The sequence below is a fragment of the Papaver somniferum genome, chromosome 10 (assembly GCF_003573695.1).
Source record: "Papaver somniferum cultivar HN1 chromosome 10, ASM357369v1, whole genome shotgun sequence".
In the NCBI taxonomy this organism is placed as follows: Eukaryota; Viridiplantae; Streptophyta; class Magnoliopsida; order Ranunculales; family Papaveraceae; genus Papaver; species Papaver somniferum.
In genome coordinates this window covers 81,945,689-81,973,385 of record NC_039367.1, presented here as the reverse complement: position 1 = coordinate 81,973,385, position 27,697 = coordinate 81,945,689, and the positions used below count along the sequence as shown (strand labels likewise).

General features: G+C 36.5%; 1 protein-coding gene across 1 annotated transcript; it reads left to right on the top strand.

Moving 5' to 3' along the window:
- The first annotated feature begins 9,351 nt into the window (after nucleotides 1-9,351).
- Nucleotides 9,352-12,224, top strand: LOC113315831 (ent-copalyl diphosphate synthase, chloroplastic-like). The gene is made up of 5 exons (XM_026564081.1): nucleotides 9,352-10,016; nucleotides 10,326-10,424; nucleotides 10,546-10,610; nucleotides 10,694-11,000; nucleotides 12,034-12,224. Exons 1-5 carry the CDS (start codon nucleotides 9,920-9,922, stop codon nucleotides 12,222-12,224), a joined length of 759 nt encoding a protein of 252 aa, XP_026419866.1. The 5' UTR covers nucleotides 9,352-9,919.
- The last annotated feature ends 15,473 nt before the right edge of the window (nucleotides 12,225-27,697 follow it).

Genomic DNA, 27,697 nt, shown 5'->3' with positions numbered 1-27,697 from the left:
AAAAAGAAATACGTTGTTCCAAAAGCTGCTCGGAAATGGGTACCAAAGAAGATCAATAAAGCAACGAGTTCTATTAAGAAGGATCTCCTAGACAAGAGTTAGACAAGGGATAACATCTTTAAAAGGTATGGATTATTTATTGAAAGTTTCAAGGAAGTTGTTAAATTCCTAGATTTCATGTTTGATATTGTTTCGAATACTTGTTGTGAGCAAGACCTTGCTCACCTCAACACAACCTGATTGTGTTGAAAGTGCATCCTCACCAAGAAGCCCTACTAAATGCGGTGAGGATTGCAAAAGAATTGGGGCGCACATATTATGTTGGGAAATTTCTGAATATGTGGAAAAATTTATTGTTTCGAGATGAGTTTATCTCGCTTACATATTCCTCAAAGTATGTGTTGGTAAGCTTTTCGCTTCAACCAAGTTTATCTTCACCTAGTGACGAAAGTCATGAAAATTTTCAATTACTTTGAGAATTTCTCTGGCGTGAAACGGTCTGTGAATAACGACTATATAACGTCCTCTGAGAATGTCTCAATGATTGGAATGAGAGTTTAGATTATATAACCATGTATTCCTTAATCCGAATTTTTCGAACTTTGTTGATTGAGAGAAACCGGAGGAATTGGCTTTGCCAAGTCCGCGAATTGACGGAAGTTCTCTTGCCAAGAATTTCTGCTGGGATTTTCCAAAAACTCGTTTGCGTGTTTAGTCCGCGAACTCAGTCCGCGAACCTAGTCCGCGAACTGGCAGAAGTCTCTTTGCCGAGATTTTCTGCTGAGTTTGGAAAACTCTGCTGGTTGCCTTAAGTCCACGTACTTGTTTGTGAGCTTAAGTGGTTATGATCTAAAGATGTGCTCTGAACATGAAACTTAAAATTACCAAGGAATTCTTTATGCAAATTGTGGCTATAAAGTTCATGAGACGATTCAATCGAATCGAATCATCTTTGTTTCAATTGTGTCTTCTGTAGTTACATAAGATCTCATAGCAATTGAACAACTCTCTGACTAGTTCATATGAAGTCAATTGAACTAATCATGGTGAAGAAAAATATGGTTAATATGGAAGTGATCATATGGCTAGATACCACATGTATGAGTCTTAATTACCTAACTTGATTTGTGATTGAAATTATTAAATTTAACAGGTTAGAAGCAATAATCAAAGCCATGGATGTTGGTTTTTATTGTCAAAGAAACTCTTTCATTCTCTTATGGTAACCATTCTTGGTGTAAATCCTTGTGGAAAAGTTTATTCTTCCTTCTAAGCATATCAAGTCTTGTTTATACAAGTTTGTATCTTAAAAAAAATAATCACAGTACTTGATCTTCATGATCACATATTGTGTATTGTTACCATGAGATAGTTCTAAACATTTTAGTAACATGATCTCATGAGAGACTTTCAATGATTGGTTCTTATATCTCCTTGTAGGATTTCTAAGATCCATTATAAATCTTTCTTTCTGGAGTAAGGTCGCTCTTGTTGTTCTTTCGGGAATGACATCAAATGGGGGAGAGTTCTTTTGAACTTGTGCTTAATGGTAATATCTTGCGGGGTGTGCGGCTGTGGAATTTTATAGGGGTTATCTTGTATCTTAAAACTCCTTGATGAATGAATTTAGCTTCGGCTTTATGATTGCATCTAAATTAAGTTGGTATGTATTTTTTTCTTTTAGTCTATGAAACGTCTCTTCTCGGAAATTTCATTAGGATACCGTTCTTATACCTTTGCCAATTTTATTGACAAAAAGGGGGAGAATTAATGTGTAGTTATACTACATATACATATGGTTTTCGGATCATTGTGTAAGGGGGAGTGGTTTCCATGTGAGATTGAGTATTGACTAAGGGGGAGTGATACATATCACCGTAGTATTATTGTCAAAGTTGTGATACAATGAAACTTTGATGTTGTGTAATAATACTATGATGGATCTTAAACAAGTACAGGATGAACACATGAAGAGTTGAAGGACCAAGGAAATCAAGATTGTTGTTTTTACTTTTAACAAGTACAAGCCATATGTAAAATGGTTTTGTCACTAAAATTGACAAAGGGGGAGATTGTTAGAGCATTGCTCGGTTGAACCCACTAACGTTGGTATGTCAAGTTAGTTATCAATTTTAGTTGCCAAAATGCATTCTTGATTTAGAATACTAAAGATAGTTTCGGACTAGATTAGGTCTAAGAAGTTGAATCGAAGCTATCCTTAAAGGATGAAGATTGAAGATTGAAGACTACAAAAAGACATCAACAAGTACTTCATCAAAGGTATGTGATTGATTTCATTTGGATTCTTGTTCTATTCTACCTTTATAATATATCAAGATATATGCTCACTCTATGGAACAATTCCTATGACGGTAAATGTACATTTATGTATATATACTTGAGGTTATTTGGTTCATGACTTTGGTGATAATAACCTTTATCCCTATAAAGGATCTCATGTTATAGTGAATGAGCTTGCGAATCTAATGAGCTTGTGAATCCAATGAGCTTGCGAATCTAATGAGCTTGTGAATCCAATGAGCCAAGAATCACTCAATTCCGAGTTATAACGATAAAGTTATGAGTGATTTAAGTTCATTAGTGGGAAACATTCCATGGGCTTTGGAGTGGTCCGCGAACTTGGGCCCAATACGTGACTAAAAAAGATTTTTGGTCAAGTTGGTGATGTTTCCTTATCTAGGCAAGTTATCTATTGGTCCAAACACTTTTGATTACCATATTAAAGTGTTTCCTGCCTAAGTTAAAATGTGATTTATTCACATAATATAATTTTTGCTAAATAAGTTATTTATTTAATTATTTTGGCAAGAGTTTTAACTTAGGAAAGACTCCCATATTCAGGAGAGTCTTGTAAAAGGAAAATAGATTTGCTTAGATTCCAAGCTATTGTTCATTATAAATAAGGAGTTCGCGAGTTTACACGTTTTTCATCCCTTTGGAAAATTGGCGTAAGCTCTGCAGGTTGTTTTCCACGTCTTCTGTTCTTCGTGAACGAGAGTGAGATAAAAGTCTTTGTATTAGGTATCACAAAGCCAAGTTGGATTTAATCTTCGTGATTGATCGTACAACTTGTAATCTAGGTTTTCACTTCTTGTCTATTATAAGGTTTTCTCTTCTGATATAAAACCATTCAAGAGTTGTTGATCATAAACCCTAGGTTTTGATAGATTTCAGTTTCCGATCGTATACCAATACTTGTTAGTCGAAATCGGAGACTAGAAAGAAAAACTTCTATTGAGGCATCTCGTAAAAATCCTTGAGAAGTTTTAAACAAGATATCTCTAGATTTATTCTAGTTGTTCTTGTTGTAGAATTATTAGAGTTTTCTTAACTTGGAAATTGATCTTTGGAATCACCCAAGTTTACTTACGAAAATCAGGTTCACGGACTCCTTATGTGTACGCATACTGATTGTAAGTTAAAAACCCTAATCTACAGGTTTGTTTTGATATTACTTTTACCTAGTAATTGTTTTTATCAAATTAAACACAAGATTTCACAAAACCTTGATTCACATCTAAAGGGAAATCAAAGCGGTGTTTTGTGCATATAAGATATCGAATCGTGGTGGTGTGTCTTCTAAAGAGAACTTTGGGTTCTGCTAGAAGATTTGTGTGAAGAGTTCCTAAAGAGAATCGGTATTATGCTAGGAGTTCTACAAGTGCTGAAAAAGGTATTACATCTAGTCCGAATAGGTAGTAGGAAATTGGTGTAATAACTTATTGTTCAGTGTGTGTTTATTCTGGACTAGGTGTCAGGGTTTTTCTGCATTTGCGGTTTCCTCGTTAACAAAATTCTGGTTTCTGTGTTATTTCTTTTCCGCATTATATTTTATTTATATAATAGAAATATCACAGGTTGTACGTTAAGATCAATCAGTTCTTGTATCCGGCCTTCGGATTGTTGAGTGAATTGATTGACACTTGAACATTGGTCTTTGGTACCGTTCAAGTTAATTCTCTTATATTCAATCGGGCTCGCAAATCCCTGTTTTCTGATTGCGGATTGAATCAAGAGATAGGGATATAAAACTCTTTGATATACTTTTCATAGATTGAGTCTAACTGTCTAGTTGATTCTCTTGAAAGTATATTGGAGTTTGTCTATTCAGATTGCCAAACGAAATATTGGGTGGTGTTATTAGACCCCCGCTTTTTCATTTGGGTCGTAGAAACTCTTAGTTGTGGGTGAGATCAACTAAGGAAATCAAGTACGTAGCATCCTGCTGGGATCAGAGACGTAGGAGCATAACTGTACCTTGGATCAGTGTGAGATTGATTGGGGTTCAACTACAGTCCAGACCGAAGTTAATTTGGATTAGGCTAGTGTCTGTAGCGGCTTAATACAGTGTGTGTTCAATCTGGACTAGGTCCCGGGGTTTTTCTGCATTTGCGGTTTCCTCGTTAACAAAATTCTGGTATTTGTGTTATTTATTTTCCGCATTATATTTTGTTATATAATTGAAATATCACAGGTTGTGCGTTTTTCAATCAATTAGAATATCCGACCTTTTGGTTGTTGATTTAAATTGATTGACACTTGGATATCGGTCTTTGGTACCATCCAAGTTATCTCTCTAGTATTTGATAAAGACTCGCAGATTTCTATTTGCTTGAGTATATATCAAATCGAGAGATAGAGATATAAACTCTTTGATATAATTTTTATCTAGATTGAGTCTGACTGTCTAGTTGATTCTCTAGAAAGTATATTGGAGTTTGTCCATACAGATTGCTAAGCGAAATATTGGGTGTGGTTGTTGTACCCCCACTTTTTCAGATAGCGTGAGAATAAAAGGGTAAGGAGATCCTTCCTCACCTTTAAAATAGAGAAAATTAGGCGCATGCCCAAAAAAAATAATATTCTTATTGTCATTCCCACAATTAATTTTAGATACCGTGACACCCAAAATTATCCGAAATTATTAAGTATCAATACATAACTCGTTATGCATACTATTTTTTCAGGGGTATAATTGGCAACGCAACTTGGATATAACATATCTAAAAAACCGCGCCTTGGAATTTTACAAATTTTATATCGTTGCGCAACGAGTACAAACAACAATATCAAAATTTTGTTTTTCATGAAAAAATCGGAGGTGATCATCATTTTAAGCAAAATTTCGAAAACTGACTACATAACCATTATGCATCCACCAAAAAAGATACATAACACATTTTGCAGACGCATAACGAATTATGCAACCATTTTCTCGACTGCATAAAAAATTATGCATTTGCATAACAAAGTTATGCATCTATAATAAGTTATGTAACCATTGTTTGATTTTAGTGCGTACATAAAAAATTGATGCATAATGCAGTATGCATCCATATTTTCGGATGCATAACAGGTTATGCATCCATTTTCACGACTACATAACATGTTATGTAGATATTATTGTAGGTGCATAACAAGTTATGCAACCTTATTTTTTGTTGGTTTCAATACTAAGAAAAAATTAGCTGCATAACGTGTTATGCAACCGTTTTTTGGATTGCATAACAAGTTATGCAAAAAAACAAAAAAAAAACAAAAAAAAAAACTGCAGAACGTGTTATGCAACCAATTTCGAGAATGCTTAACAAGTTATGCAACAAGTTTTGTAGATGCATAACCTGTTATGCATCACTATTCACACCTCCATTTTCTTTTAAATGCATGTCACACACACACCAAACCCATCTGCACTTCCATCTCCTTTGCCTTGCCACTGCAACATCCTTTTAGCTCTAATCAGCTGTTGTAAATAACTCCACCTATAGATGCATCCATTTGTAGTAGATCAGCTCAATCCCTGCAGCTGCATCTCCCTGTATTCTTCTGTTGCAGCTTTACCAGCACTAACTCAATCTCTTCCATCTTCTATTCTATTGCAGCTACCACTGCAACAACCATTCTGCAGCCAACCATTCACCACTGCCATCTCCTGTATTACCACCACAGCCACGGGTAACTCAATACCTCACTTGCATCATCTTCACATTCAAACTAATTGCAAAATCATCAGATAGATCAATTGCACCCTCCTGAACCAGCAATTCCATCACCTGCTTACTAATTCAGCCCTGCAACATCAACACATAGATCTACCCAGTACCCATCATCTTCTCAATGGTAACAACTACAGCTACGCCACTAGCTACAATTATTTGTTGCTTCAACTGCACTACCCCACTGCATTTCATACAACATCACCATCTCTTCTGTCTTCTTCTCCATCTCGACTGCAACTTCTTGTTGCTGCAAACAACCACAAACCCATCTCAATTAAACCCATACAAGGACCAGCTCAAACTTGTCACCAATCACATCTTCTCTTAACTAGTTTTGTACGTACCCTGGCTTCATTTCAGTTCTCGGTATCAGCTTCATTCCAACTTCACTTTGGCTTCAGGCACCAACACAAATCACAACATCAAAACCCTCTGTTACAGTTAACTAAATCCCAATAATAGCATTAATCTGCACCACCAGACATCATCCATCCTGCATCACTGCATCAATTCCGTCTCAGTTCCAATTCAACTGTTCTCAGCACCGCTGAGTCTCTTCGTTAAACCACCAGCAGTTCTAACTCCCTGTAATGAGCTCAAGCCATCTGATCAACAAACTATCACCAGCTTCTCTCAAACACCAGCAATGCTCCATCTCAGAAACATCAAACCACCTGCATTCCATACAACAAGACTTCAATTGATCCATCCATCCTAACATTCATCTAAGCTAATTCTATAGCTTCAGTCTCTTCTAAAAACAAAACTAACACCCATGGAAAACAACTTCATCTCAAACTCAGCTCTTGTTCATACCAATAACAAATCACCAGAGTCACAGTAGCAACAGATTCCACTGAAACCCATCAACTCTTCATTGTCCTCTATCTTCAATTCCAACTCGAATCTGTGTTTTCATAACCACCATCTTCCATCATCTCAAACCCTAGTTTATGTAACAACCCATGAACATCATCACCATAACTTCGATGAAAATTCAAATTCGATTCAACAGCAGCATCATTAGGTCTTCAGTTCAACAGATCCCATTTATAATTTCTTCTTCGATTCTTCCATCAATTCATCACAAAATCAGAATCAACTTGAGTGGCAACCAATACCCACTCTTCTTGATCGACCACAACTCTTTAATTATCAACAACAACATAAATAAAATTACTGTGAGTGATGACAACAGAATCGAAGTAAACAAAACATCACCAGGTTTCCCTTTTCGCCGCTCTCTGTCTTACAAATCATTCAGAATCAATCAGTAATCATAAAAACGAATTGAAGAAGTAGTTTTTCCTTTAGAAAAGAGAAAAACATAATTTTATAAATTATGGGTTCTAGAATAATTTTCTCTGCGGAAATGAGGCGCATGAAGTTTTGCGCCCGTGGATTTCACATGGAGAAAAGCGTAAAATTAGATGTGGCTGTAGTTTTCACTTTAAAATATGGGCTTATGAATGAGATTTTCCATACGGGTGGGCTTAATAGTGTTAGCAACTCTCACTATCTACAAATCTCCAAAGGAATCTATAGGTCCAATACAAGTGTACGGCTATATGCTTAAGCCCAATAGTAAAAATAGTTCCGAACGCGCGTGTGACTTAACTATCCGATTCTTACGTGATACCCATACATATCATGAGGGGATGTCTTCATGATCCCTCCAAGTTAAGGGTCCGACCCTAATGAAGGGAAACTCTCCTCAATTTTCATATATTTCTAATCTATACCTTACTATGCTTGAATGTGTGCTATAAATAACAACAAATGCACTTTAAAAAAAAATCAAAAATATATGAATAAATCTTTAACGTATCAAAACTAGTCATAAAAACCAAGGTGATCAAACTTGTGGTACAAAAAACCCACTCAAATGTTCGATCCATTAAAACTCCATCGTAAACAAAATTGATACAAAAACCCCAAATTTTTAAAAATTGATAAAAAAACTCCAAATTTAAATGTTGGTTTCATTAAATTTTATTTTGGTTTCATCATAAAATTTGATGAAACCAACATTTAAATTTAGAGTTTTTGTGTTAATTTTGTTTTGATGGGCTTTCTGTGTTACTTTTATTTTGATGGGTTTTTTGTATATGGATGGTGACACTTCTGGGGTTATAACTCGCGGACCGGTATATATATATATATGTACATAATGAAATCTTACTCGTGCATGGTTTTTACTTTGTAATGGTAATGTCGTTTATTTGGGTGTAAATGCGATGCCAATGGAATGGAACCTTCTTCGCATCGTCCGGGAAGTCTAATGGTTAAGAATGGATTGGTAAATTCTTAAAGTTTTTATATATTAAAATAGCAAGCCTAAAACTTTTCGTGTGGGGATAAGAAACAAAGGAAAAGCAGTGGAAGTGTCTATTTTGTGTAAAAGAAGTAATGTAAGATGTTTGTTGGCAAACATTAAATATCATCTTGCTATATGTACATTCTGATTTTCTAATGCTCTTTCCAAGCATATTTGCAAAAAGTGATACATGGATATACCAAATGGGGTTTATAGATTTATTACTCTCTCCGTCCCACTATTAAGTGACCTAGTTCAAGTCTGCACAATTTTTAAGGCAAGCAAGGGAAAAAATAATTTTAAGCACTTTTTACAATTATACCCTTATGGATAATAAATAATGAAATTTTGAAATGATTTGTCTCTCAAATTACACCACGGATGTTCTCAAACGTTGTACCATTTAAAAACATTTTAAAACACCTATGTAACGAATATAAACATGACTATCAAATTATGCATATTTTTTATATTTCTTATAATCAATTAAAAGGATAATTTTTAGAAATATCATTTTGTTTAGTGATATAAGTCATTAAACTTAATGATGAGACAAAATTTAAAAATAATTAGGTCACTTATTAGTGGGACGGAAGGTGTATGATATTTAAGAGGAAGATTCCTTGTATTTGAACAACCAAGATTTTTAGATACTCCACTTTGGATTTATAGACATGGCAAAAGATTATTTAAATGAAACTATTTATTAGGCATGTTCATAAGAGATTACATTCCAAGTCCATGGATTCGCAAGCTGTTTGAGACTAAAAACAAAATTCCTAGAGGCTCTGCTTCACTATTTAAACTAAAGAAATTATCTCAAATTCTACTCTTCCATGTCCAAACTTAGTTAAAAATGTTCTTGAAATTGTCAACCTATTTTTGTTGACAATATCCCAATAAGTTATTTTCCAGTAAACACAACTTTTTATTTAAAACATAAAATATAGTAAACCGGATGCTACTTGGTAAAACACAGAAAATAACAACAGCCTCAAATAATAACCCCCGTGGTGGTATGCATGGTAATACAATGAATGCACTTAACTAGCAAACTTAGATTTTCTTCTTTTAATTTTACTTCTAAAAAGGGAAAATAGGAGACTTGAATGATTTTAATTTAATAATTACATACAATGAATTCGGAGATAATCATCAAAATTTATAACTGTAATAAAAGAACCAGATCACATGGTTTAGAAAATACAGTAATACAACAGGGTATGATTAAAACCTTAACACAAAGGAAAGATCAGAAATCTTTCAAAATATAGACAAAATTCATTCCCTCTCAGTTGTAGACAAAATAAGTAAAAAAAAAAAAAATGAAAGATAAAATAAGTAAAGAAATGAGAATGATATAAATAAGTAGAAGAACAGAGTGAAAACAGAGTAAATCCAATAGAAAAAGTGCTCTCACTTTCACAATTTTGGATGATCCCATGCATTTCTCCCGTGGAATCTCTCTTTGGAATTTGCTTCCTTAGTTTCTCTCTCCCTCTCCCTCTAACTCTCTTTCTCATCTTTCCCACTCTATAAATTCTCCCAAAAGTTTCTAAGTACAACCATCATCACTTCAAAAATGGCTTCTTCTCTGCCTACTACCCAACTAGTGTTGACGTTTGATCCCAGGAAAATATTACGGCCATCTCTATTCTGTTCCTTCCCATTTTCTTCCAGTAAGTTTTGATGATAAAGAAAATGGCTTCTTTTCACTAAAAGACTAACATTAGTCTCTATTATATTCGTTTTACTTATTAGAATTCTTAATCTTGAATGGGTTTCAAGAAAGATTCTTAAGATTATCTGTTTGGGACTTATAAGACTTGTTTACTCAGGTTTTGTTCGTTTCAGATGATAAATTTATTCACTCGTTTCAATGTGAAGTTAAAGTTTCAATTCATATTATATTTTTTCATTTTTGAATTCAAATACTTGAGGTATGTATATTTAACAATTAACAAAAGGGTATGAACATTTTTCGATAGGTGCTCGTTCCATCGGTGGTGGTGTCCGAAATAACCGAGACAAAATCCCTCTTCTGTGTTCTACTTACAACGCAATATCCAAACATCAGACTCGAGGAGGTACGTAATAATGCTTGCGGAAAATAGTTAATTAAATTACTAAAAATAAAGACATGAAATTAAAAAAAAATCAAAGAATTTGTGTTCTTATGATGATGTATGTGCATTGCTCTGGATTCAGTACAATTTATAAAGTGGGAAGATATTACACAACAAGATGGAAACGAACAAAGGTTATCTGTTAAGGTATACTTTCATTCAATCTATAGTTATATTTTTTTTTTCCCCTTGTATTTAAAACTAACAAATACTAGATTTTTTCTGTAAAGATTTCAAACCCGAAAAATGTGGTTAAGGAACAGGTGGAAATGATTAAATCAAGGTTAAGTGGGATGAATGATGGAGAAATAAGTATATCAGCTTATGATACTGCATGGGTTGCACTAGTTGAAGATATAAATGGAGGTGGCTCACCTCAATTCCCTTCGAGCCTTCGATGGATCGTGGAAAATCAGCTCTCTGACGGTTCTTGGGGTGATCAACATATTTTTTCTGCTCACGATCGAATCATCAATACTTTGGCCTGTGTTATTGCATTGAAAGCTTGGAATACATGCCCTTCTATGCGCGAAAAAGGTATGAAAAGAAGTACACCTATTCCACTTAATATATAATCAAGAAACGCGAAAAAAAAGCCACATTTTTGCTTCGGTCATTTATAACGATAACAGTAGATGACACTTATAAGTTCGATGTGATGTTGTGTACACATATATCTCACTATCAGACACGTGTATATAAAGAGGTACGTGGAAAGCATGCAGGCCAAAAACATCAAAACATGATGGGTCACGAAACATCAAATAAACCCCGAGGAGTTACTTTATCTCATCCCCAAAAGAGAAGCCAAGATCAACGGTGGAGAGAAAGTTAGCTGACACGGACTGACAGGGGCAGAAGACACTTGTCTGACACGAGCAGACCCCTCAACTACCCACATTAAACACTCCGAGCAGTGTACGTGTCGACCAACCTGTGGAACGAGCGAGGATGCCTCTGCGGGATCAAGGGGGAAACGCAGACCTCCGCGCGATGGACGCAAGGACACAAGAAGATAAGGTTCCAACGGTCTTCAGAGATGGGTCCCACGTTCTAACCTTATAAATACCCAATCTCCACCAAGAGGAAGGGGGATCGAAAAACATCAGGAAGGAGAGAGAGAGAGAGAAATAGCAAAGGTAAGTTAATCCCTGAGAGGAGAGAAAAATGTAAACCCCAAAAATCATTCAACTATTCGTGTAACCGTGAAGAACATAGTAGAACAACAAATCCCGTGGATGTAGGCCTTAGTGCTGAACCACGTAAACCTTGGTCTTATTTACATTTCAGCACTTTACATTCATTTAGCTCTGCACGTGTTTGCTTATATGTTTTGTTTTCCTTAATACTTATATCCCATGCACAAACGCCACGTCTGGAGTGGTTGGAGGAGGCCATGATAACCCGAAGGTTTTGAGCCAATGAATCAACACCAGGGTACCATCATCATAATCTCCTTAGATGTAAAGATTGATTGTGAGCGTTCGGACACGCACGTGGTTCGTGTGCTCACAGATGTGTTATTGACTTCTTGCATCAAAATTTGTCTGTATCGTGTATATGTATAGAGGACTATTGTTCATCCAGCAAAATATGTGTAAACTGGACGATGCAAATACGGTCCATATGCCAATAGGTTTCGAAGTTGTATTCCCATCTCTTATCGAAATTGCTCGAAGTTTAGACATAGATTTTCCTGATGAAGATTCCCCTGCCTTGAAAGATATATACGCTAAGAGGAATCTAAAGCTAACAAGGTAGGAGGTTTGCCCCCTTTTTTTTCTAGCTACTTTCCCCAAGTTATATATGTGAAGAGGAATCTAAATCTAAATCATTTATGGATGTGTCCAATTCTAACTGAAATATATATATATATATATATAATGTGACAGGGTCATAACAAGATGGAAATAAATGGAGAAGCTAAGGTAGCTAAAGAAATGGTGTCAATAGAATCAGGAATGCAAGAACTGGTGAAATGTGTCCATCAAAGATTTGACGGGATCGACTCCGAGATTAAGCAAGTATTCCTTATGGTCGTGAAGAGCTACTATTATATTGCGTATTGTTCACCGGCAACTATAGATCATCATATAGCCAAGGTTATCTTTGAGAGAGTCGCATAATTATAATGACCATTTTTCTTTTCTCCCCCCCACCCACCCACCCCCACCAATGTATATGTTAGCATGTTTCGGGAAAACTAGTATTTGGGTTAATACCTTCGTTTAATATAAAGTAAGCTAAAGTAGTAAGTTCATCGGGACATATTTCTACAAACTTTGAGGTTTATGGAGGACTATATATATACTAGTTAAATATGGCAGACAAAATTTAACGAACACTAAATCATGTTTGATCTTTCTAGGATTATTCTCGTAGAAAATCTTGCTAGGATTACTAAACTTACATTAATTCAATAAGGTTAAACTCTGATAACTTCACCAAATCCACATCTCAATATTTAGTCCCCCAATTGAGCTACAAATTAGAAATGGTAAGAAACAATCGTTATCTGTCATCTCTTTTTTCTTTTTCCATGTTATTTTGGTATTTGAAGAGAAATCCGAATCTTAATGATGTTGGGTGCAATAATCAAAAACAAAGAAAAATCAAATAAGCAAAAGTTATTGATACTTAGCTCCTTTATAATGGAAGTGATTGTTTTGACGAAACGAACAAGCTCCCCGTATCTCCGCAACAGCAACAAGGCAAAACTTTGGAAAACAGAGTGAGTCACGTGTTCAACACGTTGTCCTTAAGACATTAGCGCCCGGCTACACTCAAGAGTGATGCTATAGCCCTCACAGGACGGATATCTCCAGGATAAAACACCCTAATACACCTACTACTAGCATATGTAGTAGATGCTCAACTTGAGCTTGGCAACTCCGAAAAAACCGTTAAGGAAAATCGCGAATGCTTAAAAACCGCTATAAAATATTTTCCCTTAGGGGTCCCTCTAAAATATAGAGCAACCCCTTTCCCATAGATTTTACAAAAGTAGTGAATTTCTTTATATAATTGACAAATACAACTTAAGAAGAAAAACTCCCCGATGTGGGACTAAAAGTTTATATAGTTTCTTAAAACTACTAAAAATTGGAAACTCCACGATGTGGGACTAAAAAGTTTCATTCACAAAATAAAACAATAAATTATAATTTTTTATTAAAACTTTAAAAAATTATTTTTTTATTAATCGTTTTCCAACAATCCCCCACATGAATGAAAACTCAATAAAACATGAAAACACAGATAGATCTTGGTAAATAAACATCCCAACCTCACGATCCAAACAGACTGATCGTGCAAGTGTTGAAATCATACTAGTCATTTCTACGTCCTCTCCCTCACACAAAAGTGTGTTGACCCCAGGGTCATACTATGGATTGCATAAATCATAATAGTATTGAGAGCTTTCATCTTTAATTCTCACATGGTGAGACTATAGGTATCTTTCACCAAAGTGAAAAAGCATGAACTAGTGAACCCTTAGTGACCTTTAGGTCCTAAGTTCCAGTAATACCAAAACCATCAAAATGAAAATCACATAAAAAACGCAGGAAATACCATTTTAGGCAGAGGTGTCCATGAGGTCTTGAACCTTTGCTTAGTGAGATATTACCAGAATTACTTGCTAGAGACAGTGAACTATGTCTTGAACTGCTAGCATTTGATGTAATTCGTGATAACAACCACGGGTGATATCTCCAAGATTGCTGCCAAGCTCGTGCCGTTTTGTCCGTTTTGGCCCTGGACGTATCCTGTTTCTCAGAATGCTCTAGAGAATCAGCTCATATTCTCACAGGAAGCGACCCACTTCCTCATTCAGATAGGTGAGTTTCCATAAAGAGTGTTACTGCTACACCCCACTTCAATCTTAAATTGAAACTATAGAACTCATTAAGACTTATTAAAAAGTCATCCTCCACATGCAGTCACACTATCACGTCTACACCATAGGGAAGGGACAGAGAATGAAAATCTCTGATAGTGTTTACCTTTACCCACCACAAATTAGTTGTCTCATTCGAAACCTTGATCATGGGATCTCCAGTCAGCAAGGTTGAGTATCCTTCATGGCAAGTTTAATATATGAGCTTAAGCCCCAACCCCCTCGATGCATTTTTAACTATCTCTTTGTACAAACCTTTCGTCAAAGATTGCGCGATATTCTCCTTGGACTTTATCCAATCAATGGAAATAACGCCGATTGAGATTAGTTATTTCTTAGCTTTAACTATTATAGCTTGGCTAACACAATGTATAGATATAGCTGGCACAGGCCTATGCCAAAGAGGAATGTCTTCTAAAAATCATCTTAGGCACTCGGCCCCCTCTCATGCTTTATCTAACGCAATACTCTCAGATTCCATAATGAATTGAGCGATATGTTTGTTTGGAAATCTTCCAACAACAAACCCACATGTTAGAGTGAAACCATATCCACTCGTAGACTTAGACTCCTCTGAGTCAACTATCCAGTTTGCATCATAAAGTCCCAAGGACAACAAGATACCTTTCATAAATCAAAAGAGTATTTTAGGTACCATAATACTCTACTCAGTGCATCTGAATTCTCTTGCTCTGGACTACAATTATATCCACTTAACTTACTCACAATATAGGCAATGTCTGGACTCTTACAGTTCATTAAATTCATCAGACATCCTATAACTTTTGAGTATTCAAGTTAAGATACTCCACTACCCTTATTTTTCTTGAGACTACAAGAATAATCGTACGAAGTACAAGCAGGTTTACAATCAGACTGATTGTATCTCTTAAGCACAACTCAACATAATGAGAACGACTAAGACTTATAAATGTTTGATTATCTTCTAATCCTCATCCCTAAGATTACATCAAAAGGGCCCAAGTCTTTCAAGTCAATGTTCTCATTCAGTGCATGTTTTTAGTGGAATTGATCACATCTATGTTTGTATCAAGCATATCATCAACATACAAGCATACAATTACACAGACATCCTTAACAAGTTACTTGTAGACATACTTGTCAGATTCATTAATTTAAATCCACTATCCATTATCACATGATTAAATTTTTCATGTCATGTTTACGTGCTTTGAAAACCATATAAAGATTTTTCAAAATTACAAACTTTGTATTCACAACCTTTCACTACAAAGTCTTCAGGTTGATCTATGTAAATTTCTTTACCTAATTCACGGTTTTAGAAAAAGTTGTCTTAACATCCATCTGATGTATCTCTACGTTCTTTATGGCAGCAATAACAATTAGTATCTCAACGGAAGTAATTTCCGTCACAATTGAATTAGAATCAAGGAAATCTACACCTTCTTTTAGTTTATAGCCTTTAGCTACCAACTTAGCTTAATATTTTTCCACAGTTTCATCTACCTATCGTTTCCTCTTAAAGACTCATTTACATCTCATGGTCTTACAACCTGGAGGTAAACTAGCAAGCTCCCAAGTCTGGTTCCAACGGACTGAGTCCATTTCACTAAATAAAGCTTCTTACCAGAATGGGGTTTCAGTAGATATCAAGGCTTATTTACAAGTCTGTGGCTCAGACTAAGCTAGGCATGTTATGAAGTCGGTTTCATAAGAAGTCTCAAGTCTAATTATTTTACTTCTCTTAGGCTCAACATCAACTTCATCTTCCTTTAAAATAAGTTCTGACTATTTGAAGATAAATCTAGGGGATCAACAACACATCTCTAATGAGGTACAGGTTTAGAATAAACATGTTCAAAGAACTCAGCATCCCTAGATTTCGTAATAATATTCACACCAATGTCAGAAAAAATCAGAACACACAACCAAAAATCTATTTGTAGAAGTATACTCAATATACCCTATACGAAAACACAATCAACATTTTTGGTTTCAATCTAGTTCTTTAGGAAGAGAATTACAATCTTAGTCAAACGCCCCCACACTTTGACACATTCATAAGAAGGTCATCTACCGTTCCATAAACCATATGGAGTTTCATCTGATTCTTAAAAGGGTACTTTATTCAGGATATACTAGTTAAGAGGACTGCCTCCCCCCACAAGGCCGCAGGTAATCCTGAACTAATCAACATGGAAATTATCATCTCCTTAAGGATACGGTTGTTATGTTCAAGGCTTCTAATTGGTTTCCAACTTCAAGTTTATACATCTTAAGGCTTCTAAGGCGTCATCCTTATCCTAAGCAAGTATACAAGATAGTACCTCGTACAATCATCTACGGAAGTTATAACCATCTTTTACCACAGTGTTTTGGGTTGAACTCATGTCAACTAGGCCTAACTGAATTAATTCTAAAGGCTTAGAATTACTCTGAACATTTGTGCTAAAAGATTTTATAGCATATTTTGATTCTTCACAGATTTCACTTTTGTGTTCAAAATCCAAACTAAATTTGGGTACGAAGCCTATGCTAGCCAGTTAAGCATTGACTTATAAGTTTACGGTTCCAAGTCTACCACGTAAAACAATCAATCACACAAAGATATCACAAGAATCAACTACGTTCACTCATCAGTTTTTCCGTTAAGCTTATATAGACCCAAAGTCCTATAACTCTTGCTTAAAAAATCACTGCCTAGTTACAACAAGTTTTCCAGATTCAATTAAGATCTTAAATATTTTTCCATCTACAACAGAACAAGATACAAGATTTTCGCATATGTTCGGAACATAAAAACTTCATTCAATGTGAGAACATTACAGATATGAGCTTCTGCTCGACCTTTTCCTTTTATGCAACCTCTATTGCATATGAGTTACTCAATAGAGAGTTCTCGACATCCCCTATCCTATGATAGGAGGTGAACAGGTCTCTGTTTCAACAAACATTCTTGGTGGCTCCAGAGTCCACCTACTGGTCTCTCACATTGGTTATTAAAATAACTTCCGACATCATGCCACCAAACTCGTTCTAGTTGTTTCAACTAAATTAGCATTAACTTTCTACTTATTAAGGTTTTTATGTTGTACAATTTACTGCCGCGTGGCCAGAAATTTTACAAACATAACACTCACCCTTAACTAAAGTAATTCCGGATTCAGGTTTACGAAATATACCTTTATCATGAAGACCATGCTTAGAGTTGCGTTCGATGTTCTCAATTGCCATCTTTGGAAGATTTGTTTCCAACCACATGCGGCTATTAGCCATGTCCCTCGGAGATGACACCTTTATTCACAAATCACAATTCCAAATCAGAAAGTAAAATATGAGTTTTGAAGATAAACATCTATATATACAAACTTCGTTTGAATCAGCGTTTCAAAAAACTCATGGTTACCCCACAAAAATTAATTTAGTTAACAACAATTTTCTGCTCGTCAGAATTTTTCAGAAACGTTTTTATGTTTGTAAAATATCAAAAAAAATACTTTTACAACTCCAAAAATTCTGAAATTTTAGGCGGGTAACTATCAGGATGTCTACTACGTTGTGTCAAAAGGGTTCATCGAAATTACTTCTAGATTAAAAGATAAAATTGAAACTCTACAGCTGACCAGAAATTCGTTTTTGTTTTTCACTCCACAATTAACATCCATGATTCACAAACCAATCAATCGTTTTCGATTATTACAAATATTAATGTCTTAAGATTGTTGGGTGCAATAATCAAAAACAAAGAAAAATCAAATAAGCAAAAGTTATTGATACTTAGCTCCTTTATAATGGAAGTGATTGTTTTGACGAAACGAACAAGCTCCCCGTATCTCCGCAACAGCAACAAGGCAAAACTTTGGAAAACAGAGTGAGTCACGTGTTCAACACGTTGTCCTTAAGACATTAGCGCCCGGCTACACTCAAGAGTGATGCTATAGCCCTCACAGGACGGATATCTCCAGGATAAAACACCCTAATACACCTACTACTAGCATATGTAGTAGATGCTCAACTTGAGCTTGGCAACTCCGAAAAAACCGTTAAGGAAAATCGCGAATGCTTAAAAAAACGCTATAAAATATTTTCCCTTAGGGGTCCCTCTAAAATATAGAGCAACCCCTTTCCCATAGATTTTACAAAAGGAGTGAATTTCTTTATATAATGGAATAAAACAATTTAAGAAGAAAAACTCCCCGATGTGGGACTAAAAGGTTTATATAGTTTCTTAAAACTACTAAATATTGGAAACTCCACGATGTGGGACTAAAAAGTTTCATTCACAAAATAAAACAATAAATTATAATTTTTTATTAAAACTTTAAAAAAAATTTTTTTTTTTTATTAATCGTTTTCCAACAAATGATGCATAATCAATGGTCACCATCCTTAGTACGAAAAGTCCTTATCTCTTCCAAGAAAAAGAAAGCAGACTTTATACATTTTACTCCTGATTAACATTGAAATACACATATGAATAGTGAGACTTATAAGTGAGTGAGAAACAGATGATGGGTGGCAGTGACATTATAATGAAATGAAGTGTTGTTGTGCATGGGAATGTGGGGTTTGAGAATGTGAGGACTGAACTGAACTGAACATGGAGCGGAGTGGAAAGCTCAGTAGGATGACTTTTTATCTTTGCATACAAATCATTAGTGACATACAACCAAAAGAGTGATAGATATATAACTTCGAAAACACAGAGAAAGGGAGTCTTATTAAGAAATGATTATCGATAAGGAGAATACAGGATTGAAAAGAACCCACTTCTTATCTTTATCGTTCAGTCGTTCTGCAGTTATTGCGGCTGGATGTTGCTGTATAAGTTATGGTTTTTCTACTTGCTGGTTCGTGTTTATCTTCGTTTGAATCGAACCCCTTGAAGGCTACGTTAACCCGTACTGATAAGTTCAATCAATGTTATACAAGTGGCCAACAGCTAGTTTAGGTGATACGATATTTCTTTTTCATAGTGGATCCAATTGTCCTTGATTCTTCAAATTAAAATCAACAAAAAGATTTGTTCAATAGTTAAATAGTAAAAAGAATAGTCCCATTGAGAAAAAAGTTCAATATGTATAATACCATTTCAGGGTCCAATTCCGATCTCTTAGAGCCTGTTTGGTATAATTTTCAAAAGCAGTTTCCTGTTTTTAAAAACAGAGAAAACAAAAAACAGAAAAAAACACGTTTGGTAGAGACATTTTTGGAAAAATGTTTTCTATTTGTTTTCTGTTTTTGGAGACAAAAAAATGAAAACAACAAATTATTATTTTATGTGTTTTATGAGTATATCTTATCGACCGATATAATAGAAGAGGTTATACAAAAAACCGTAAAAATAAGAATTTCATTCCTTTGTATTTTAGAATTTTCTTGGAGATACATTACCACACAAGCGATAATCAACTATATCATCTCCACCTAACGATGAACTATTGAACAAGCTAGATTTACTGAAGTTTAGGTTAACTAGGAGAAGAGATAAAAGAGATAGAACAGATTTAAAAGAAGATAGTTTTATTGATTTCAATTACTTGAACTTAAGCATACAGAGATACAATACATATATATATATATATATATACAAGAGTTTTTTGAACTTCAAGGTAAAGTATTTTCAAATTGGTTTTGATTTCTTAATAAACAGGCGTAGAAGGTGGATTTTTGACAAGGGCTAAAATCGTAAAACCATAATTATACGTGCTCCTGATTCAACAATCAGATGAGTATTGAGGCTCATGTCTCTCATCGAAGCATGAAAGCTCATGCCACAAGAATCTCTGACTGAGAATACTATCTCTCAGAGTGTATGTAGATATGTAGTCTCTCAGCTGAGGCAACGGCATATCTCATGAATACTGAGCAGTTTCAGTAATTACTTCTATATAGAATCGAAAGATTGGACGGCTCCTAGACAGTTTGCCTGCTAGTATAGATCAATAACGTCTTCAGGATGTAACAATGTTTTTCCTGACTATATAAAAGAAATATGACGCTTCAACAAGCTCATATCGCTCAATTCCTGAATAATTAATGCTCCTAGACGATCGTACTAGTATAGAGCCGTCAATTAATTATTCCTAAATCATTAGATTCATTAACTGAATCCCTGGAAAATATTCTACGTTTTTCATAATATTTCGTTACTTCAATCCATGGTTCTTCCCAGCAGAAATTCCATGGGTTAGTAATAAATATTCAACACACGGGCATCTAAGCAACTATCGAGTAAGCCCCGACCAAAATGGTGCAAATGTACTCAGCAATAATGCACTAACGAGCACCTGAATGCACGAACGAGCATTCTAAAACATGAAGGAACTATGAACCTATGCTAAATAGGAAGAAAATAATAAAATATTAATCAAGGCGCTGGGGACTGGACCCACCGGCCGGCCGGTCGTGTTGTGGCCAGTCCCACGCTCAATTTTATATTTTATCATATTTTATTATTTTCCTTGATCTCATGAAAATCCCTTCATTTGAACAAATATCTTCCGTTTTAAGGAAACTCCTCAGTTTCATGGTGTTTCCTTCGTATCAAGGAAGTAATATAAAATTGGGAAAGGTGTCGTGGGACCATGTCTACTAGCCGGCCGGCTATGCCCTAGTCGTGGCCGGACCCACACCTCTTGATTCCTCATTATTTTATTATTATATCCATCATCTCATGAAAACTCCTTAATTTCATGATATTTCCTTCAAGTCATGAAAAATACTATAAAATTAGGGAAACTCGTGAGACCGCGCGTTAGCAGGGCGGTCATGCCCTAGCCGGTCCCACACACCCCTTATTTTATTATTATTATTATTTTTTATGTTTCTTTCATTCCATGAAATTCCTTGATTTCATGATATTTCCTTCAAATTATGAAAATACCTTCAAATCATGAAATAATACATAAAATTAGGGAAATCTCACGGGTCCGGGCCCTAGCCGGCCGACCATGCCCAAGCCGGTCCCACACGCCCTTATTTTATTATTATTAATGTTATTTGTTTCCTTCATCTCATGGAAACTCCTTCACTTCAAGGAAACTCCTTGATTTCAACAAAACTCCTTGGTTTCAACAAACTCCTTGATTTCATGATATTTCCCTAAAATCATGAAAAATAATATAAAATTAGAAAAAGTGCCATGGGACCGGGTTCTTTGGCCGGCCGGCCATGCCTTGGCCATAGACGGTCCCACACTTCATGATTTCTTAATTTATTATTATTATTTCCTTCATCTTATGAAGTTTTCCTCAGTTTCAGCAAAATCCTTGGTTTCTTCATATTTTCTCAAAATGTTGCTCAAACGCACATCAGAAAATATCAAAATTCTCAGGAATGAGACACAGACACTTTGACGACGCGAGCATATTACTTTGACCGACCAAAGTTGGCTCATTGGCTTGTAAGAGTCCGGTCCTACGTACTTTCATCATTTGACCTAACTTGTTCACATTAGGTTCAAATGCTTCCAAATAATTTTGGAATTTCATAAAACGATCGTCAGTCGATCTCGTGACCAACCAGGGCAGGTTTTCATGACCCCTTGGTCGGTCCTTCATCTCTTCATAATTTATTAGGTTTTATCACCTAAGGTTCAGACGAACATTGTTTGAATAAATGATTAAACCAACATTTAATCATCTTTTCACCAACTGGTCTTCAAGAGACTTTGGTATTTTGTTCACTCGAGCATCTGGGTGCTACATGGTCGATCCATCATCCTATGTAGCCGGTCCCTCCTTCACTCCATGGTCGATCTTCAATAAATCATCAATTGATCAGTAATTGATCAAAATTAGAGTTTTGAATCCAAAGCTCTGCAAAAACATAATTCTGAGCAGATTCAAACACTAATAATTTTACGAAGATCCCATGATCAACATTTTATTAATTATACTCGGTTCAGTTGCCAGTATCTTAAAATAATATTTTACTTGGTCATGCTGCCAATAATTCATCAAACGAGCAACATTTGCTCAAATGAGGAATATTTGCTCAGACTAAGGAATATTGGCTCAACTATCAATATATCCATCGAATGAGCAATATTTTCTCACCTTAACTATCAACATTTATTCGACAATTATACTTCTGTCTCAACAGACACGTTCAATTCATGAGTCTCAGAACATTTGCAAATCACGTTCAAATCAGCAATACAAGGACTCATCGTCCCATGAAGTCAACAACTGACTAACTAAATACACGTCTGCCTTGCAGATTCCACAATCACGAGACATCAATCGTGTTACATGGGGGGATATTAACTAAGATTTTGGTCTGGTGGTCTACGACACGTGTGTTCATACACACGATGAGAATGTGAGCAAGTTATGCAATCAGTTGAAGGAGTTAACAAAGTAGTGGGTAGAAAATCAACCAAGTCTTCGCACGATGAGCAACTGGTTTTAACACGATTTTCACTTCCCCACTCTTTGACTCCAGCAACTGTCACACTTCATGGGATCAAGGTGTTTGCAATTCTAGCAATATAAATAAGTCTCTGAATCATGATTGAACAAGAAGATAATCTTTTTTTCGTCAAAAAGATAACACGAGATTAACAACTAAACGTTTGAGCAATTACTCTCAACAGAGAAAATTCAATCAATCAGAGCTTATCTTATTTCTTTACGCAGAATACGTAACACACCTACAATCTTCGATCACCATTGATCTCACACATTTCTCATCTTCCCTCCTACAGATCGACCCATCCTCTCTTGTGAGCGAATTGACTCTGGAACGACCATTCTCTTGGTTTAGGACGGAGTCCTACAGATTGATCTCTCGAACTTAAAGCACTCCCTTCTTACAGTGCATCTGTGTGAGGTTAAGTATTTCGCTTGGTTCAAGGAGTTTCCTCCGTACGGTCGTCTCCTCAATCCCGTAAAAATCAGCAAATCGTTTTTACCCATCTACACAGGAGAACAAACTTCTTAGACGACAAGTAACCGTGTACAATATTGGGTCATATTGTACACGTAATGGATGTTGTGTTAACACCCTTCCGCAAACGTAACGGGTTATCCTGAACCGTTAGCGTGGCTCGCAAAAGAGAAAACCGATCTTTAGAAAGTGGTTTTGTGAATATATCCGCAATTTGATCTTTAGATGATATAAACTTGACATCAAGAAGTTTAGAAGCAACCTGATCACGAATGAAATGATAGTTAATTTCAATATGTTTTTTCCGTGCATGAAATATAGGATTAACGGTAAGATAAGTTGCACCAAGATTTTCACACCATAAAACAGGAGGAGAACGAGTAGATACATGATGAGTGCCAAATATTGTATATATTTATCCCTTTTTGTTGGCATTTAACTCATCTTTTATGCATTAATTCTACATTTTATCCCATATTCTGTATTTTCATTGTTTTCAAGAATAAATATTTTTATTAATTAATTTTGCATTTTTAGGTAATAAATAAAGTTCGGATGAGTCGCGGAGCGAAAAGAGCGGAAAAGCAGTGAAAAGCCGGGAGAAATTACGCAAGGAAGCCGCGAAGAATGGTGCGCACAACCTCATTTTCTACACACAAAAGCGCCTCCTTTCTCAGCCATCAGATCAGTTCTCAGAAGCATCCGATGGTCGCTCCTTCATAGAGCATCAAAATCTGAAGTCTCTGCCAAGCACCACAGCGCTGAAATTCCAAGCCTTCAGATTAGATGGTAGTTGAATCCGACGGTCGCTCCCTTGCTGTTCATAGAAGTTTGATATCTCCGCCTAACACTACAACACCTAACTCCATCTGGCGTCGTTGATTTTGTTGTATTATATAATCCAGCGGTCGCTACAAGCTTCACTTCATCTCACCGTCCGATTGATCTTTCATCTCCCTATCCCACGGCTCAGCGTCGCAGATCATCAAACTCGATACACTCGCCTCACACCCAAGTGCCGAACACCCTAGACCTCAAACAAACGCACCCTTCCCCTTTCTCCATCGAACCCATCTCCTCCATCACCCCCCTCTGCAGAACCACCATACTCCGTACCACCACCATGTCTGTCTCCATCATCACCACCTCACCCCAAATCACTCCACTATTTTCTCCCCGACTCTACTCTACCTAAGCCCATCATCACCATCACGTACCATCTCTTTAGCATCACTAATTTCTCCAATTTCTCATCTCTCTGCTCACTGAAACCCTAGGTGAGAAATTGGGGATATAAGTGATGATTAAAGCAACAATTGAAGCATGAGAGGAACGAGAAGAATCAGGAGAAGAGTGGGTCGACGAGATGGAGCGAGTATCTCATCAACAGTAGGTAAATCAATTTCACCAAACCCTAGTTCTACTGATTTTGGGGGAAAATTGGGGGAAAACCCTAAATGGTAATTGGGTATAAATTAGTAGTATGTGGAGTGTGTGAAAGACACTGTGTATCTCTCGGACTAGCCAGTAGAGACAGTGAGAATTGCTACAAATTTTTATGAATTTCAATTTCAGTGATTATCAGTTAACAAGTTGAAAATTGCATATATTTTAGTTATCTCAAATGTTGCTAGTTGTGTATGAATCATCTGTGTTAATGTATGTATGTTGCTACATCATGGTTAGCATGAGCTAATCAGCATCAGGCCAAGGCTCAGTGAAGCCTTGTGCACTGTCAAGTGACTAGAAGCTAGGATAGTTACTTCCTTGTATGTTTTGATTGAGCAAATGAGAGATACCAATGCTCATAGAGCCTGTGATTGGCTGTACTGTCAAAAGACAGCCAATGCTAGGGGCAGACTAGTGAGCAATTGGTATTCTTCCATTTCTAGATGTATGCATAGGAACAAACACAACCTAGAAACATGTCATTTGATTAGGACACAAGGTGGATCCTAAGCCTTGGCTTAACCACCAATCCCTTCTCAGTAACTTGCATTTTCAGTTCTGTGTGCTTTCAATTCAGTTTATTTTCTTGCTTTCTTTTTCTTGCACTTTGAAGCCTTCTGTGCACTGAAATCAGTGCACAATCCTCACCTTGCCCTTGGCTTCCAAGCCTTGGTTCTTTGCTGATTTACATTGCTATTTTCTTAGTTGTTTCTTTGCTGCTTTACCTTGCATCCTTGGTTCATGCCATTTACCTTGCTTTGCCTTGCATCATCACTACACACTTTAGCTAGGAAGACTTCTTGTATGCTCCTCTCCCTGTGGACAAACCCCCACTCATCACTATATTATAAATCTTGACCTTGTATACTTGCAAGTGTTTTGTGTGCTTCTAATCATCACACCAAGTTTTTGGCGCCGCTGCCGGGGAGCTGGCTGCCATATTTTTGAAGTTTTCATAGCTGTTGTGGCCTTGTTGTGCTTGCCTAGTTGTGTGTGTTCATTGCTATCTTGTTCACTTGCTAACTGCTGCTGGAGCTGTGCTTTATTAGCTGCTGCTGCAAGGCCTGCTGCAAAGCCTGCTGCTGCTGTTGCTTCTGCCAAGCTGCTGCTGCTGCTGCTGCTGTTGCTGTTGCTGTTGCTGCCAAGCCAAAGTCTGCTGCTGCTGTTGCTTCTGCCAAGCTGCTGCTGTTGCTTCTGCCAAGCTGCTGCCAAGCCAACTGGGATGCCAACTGAAGCTGTCAACTGGGCTTGTGCAACCTCTGCTGCTGGGCTCTGATCCAACCTTTGTTGCTGGGCTTTAACCAACTGAGCTGGGCTCAGTAACCTCAATTTCTCTGGGCTTCGCTGCAGATTCTGCTGGGCTCTGCTCCACCTGTTGCTGCTGGGCTTGGACGCGAGCTGCTTAGGACGATCCTAAAGCCCAACTGGGCTGTGCAACTAAAAGGGGACTAAAAGCCTATTTTTGGGCTTCCCTCCAAAAACAAGTAAGCCTAACCCATGAGTTAACCCACTTGGGCCTCATTTAAATTCAAATTTGGGCTTGTAATAATTAATTTAATTATTTATTTGGGATTGTAATAATTTTTATTTTCTTTTTCTTTTTTTTTTTTATATTTGGGACTGTAATTATTTTTTGTTTTCTTTTATTTTTCTTTTTTCTTTTATGGGTTTGTTTTAATTATTATTATTGTTTTTTTTATTTATTTTCTTTTATGAGTTGTGATAATTTATGCTAGGTTTAGTTCAAAAATTTTCAAAAACCCAAAATCTTTAAACCAAAAACAAAATCCCTTCTTAAAACCAAAACCCATTCAAAACCAAATCTTCATAACCCTTGTGGGCCAAATTGTTTCCGATTGCTCTGTCTGACCAACATGTTAGTTAAGGTACCTACTAGGACATGATTGTGACCTACAAAGACCAGACAAACAGACTTGTTAGAATTAACCCAGACGAACCTATCGAAATTCTAAGTTCTGAGGGAGACAGTCCAGATCAACCAGAAACAATGGGAGAACCACGTACCCTCAAGGATTATATGTACCCAACTAGAGCCAGTCAACCTTCTTGTATTTTGCTGCCCGAGGCTAATGGCCATTATGAGCTGAAATCTAGCACAATACAGATGCTTCCTATTTTTAGAGGTGTTGAGAATGAAAACCCGTACCACCACGTGAGAGAATTCGAGGAAAATTGTGGAACTCTGCGTTTCACTCAAATGACCGACGAAACCCTGAAGTTAAGGCTTTTTCCTTTCTCCCTGAAAGATAAGGCAAAGGCCTGGCTCTATGCTTTACAGCCTCAATCCATCATGACATGGGATGACCTCACAAAGGAGTTTTTCAAAAAGTTTTTCCCGAACCACAAGACTGCGACAATTCGTCAAAGTCTGAATAGCTTTGTGCAATTAGAAGGTGAGACCTTAGCTAGATACTTGGAGAGATTCAATGAATTATTGCTCCAATGTCCCCATCATGGTTTTGAAAAATGGAGACTTGTGCAAATTTTGTATGAAGGTCTAGATGTGTCCACCCGAACAACGGTTGAGTCGATGTGTAATGGTCTATTCGTAGATAAAACTGCTGACGCGTCTTGGGACTTCTTAATTGAAGTAGCTGAAAAGACGCAACAATGGGAATCCATCCGTGAAACCAGAAAGACTACATCCGAAGCAAGGGATTTTAGGATTGAAGCGGATTTTGAGGGTAGAGCAAACATGGCATCAATAGTTAGGAGATTAGAAGAGTTAGAACTACATAAAAATTCAAAACCTTCCACCACTACTCTCCGAGAACATGTCGCTTCGTCTGTTTGTGCTGCTTGTAACGACCCCAACCATCAATTCCAAAATTGTCCAGATTTGCTTGCAGTCCAGGAGTCTAGGCTTGAACAGGCACATGCCATGTTTCAAAAACCAGAGCATAACCCTTATTCACAGACCTACAATCCAGGATGGAGAAACCACCCTAACTTTTCATGGTCAAAAGGACCCACTCAAGGAGGACCATCTCAA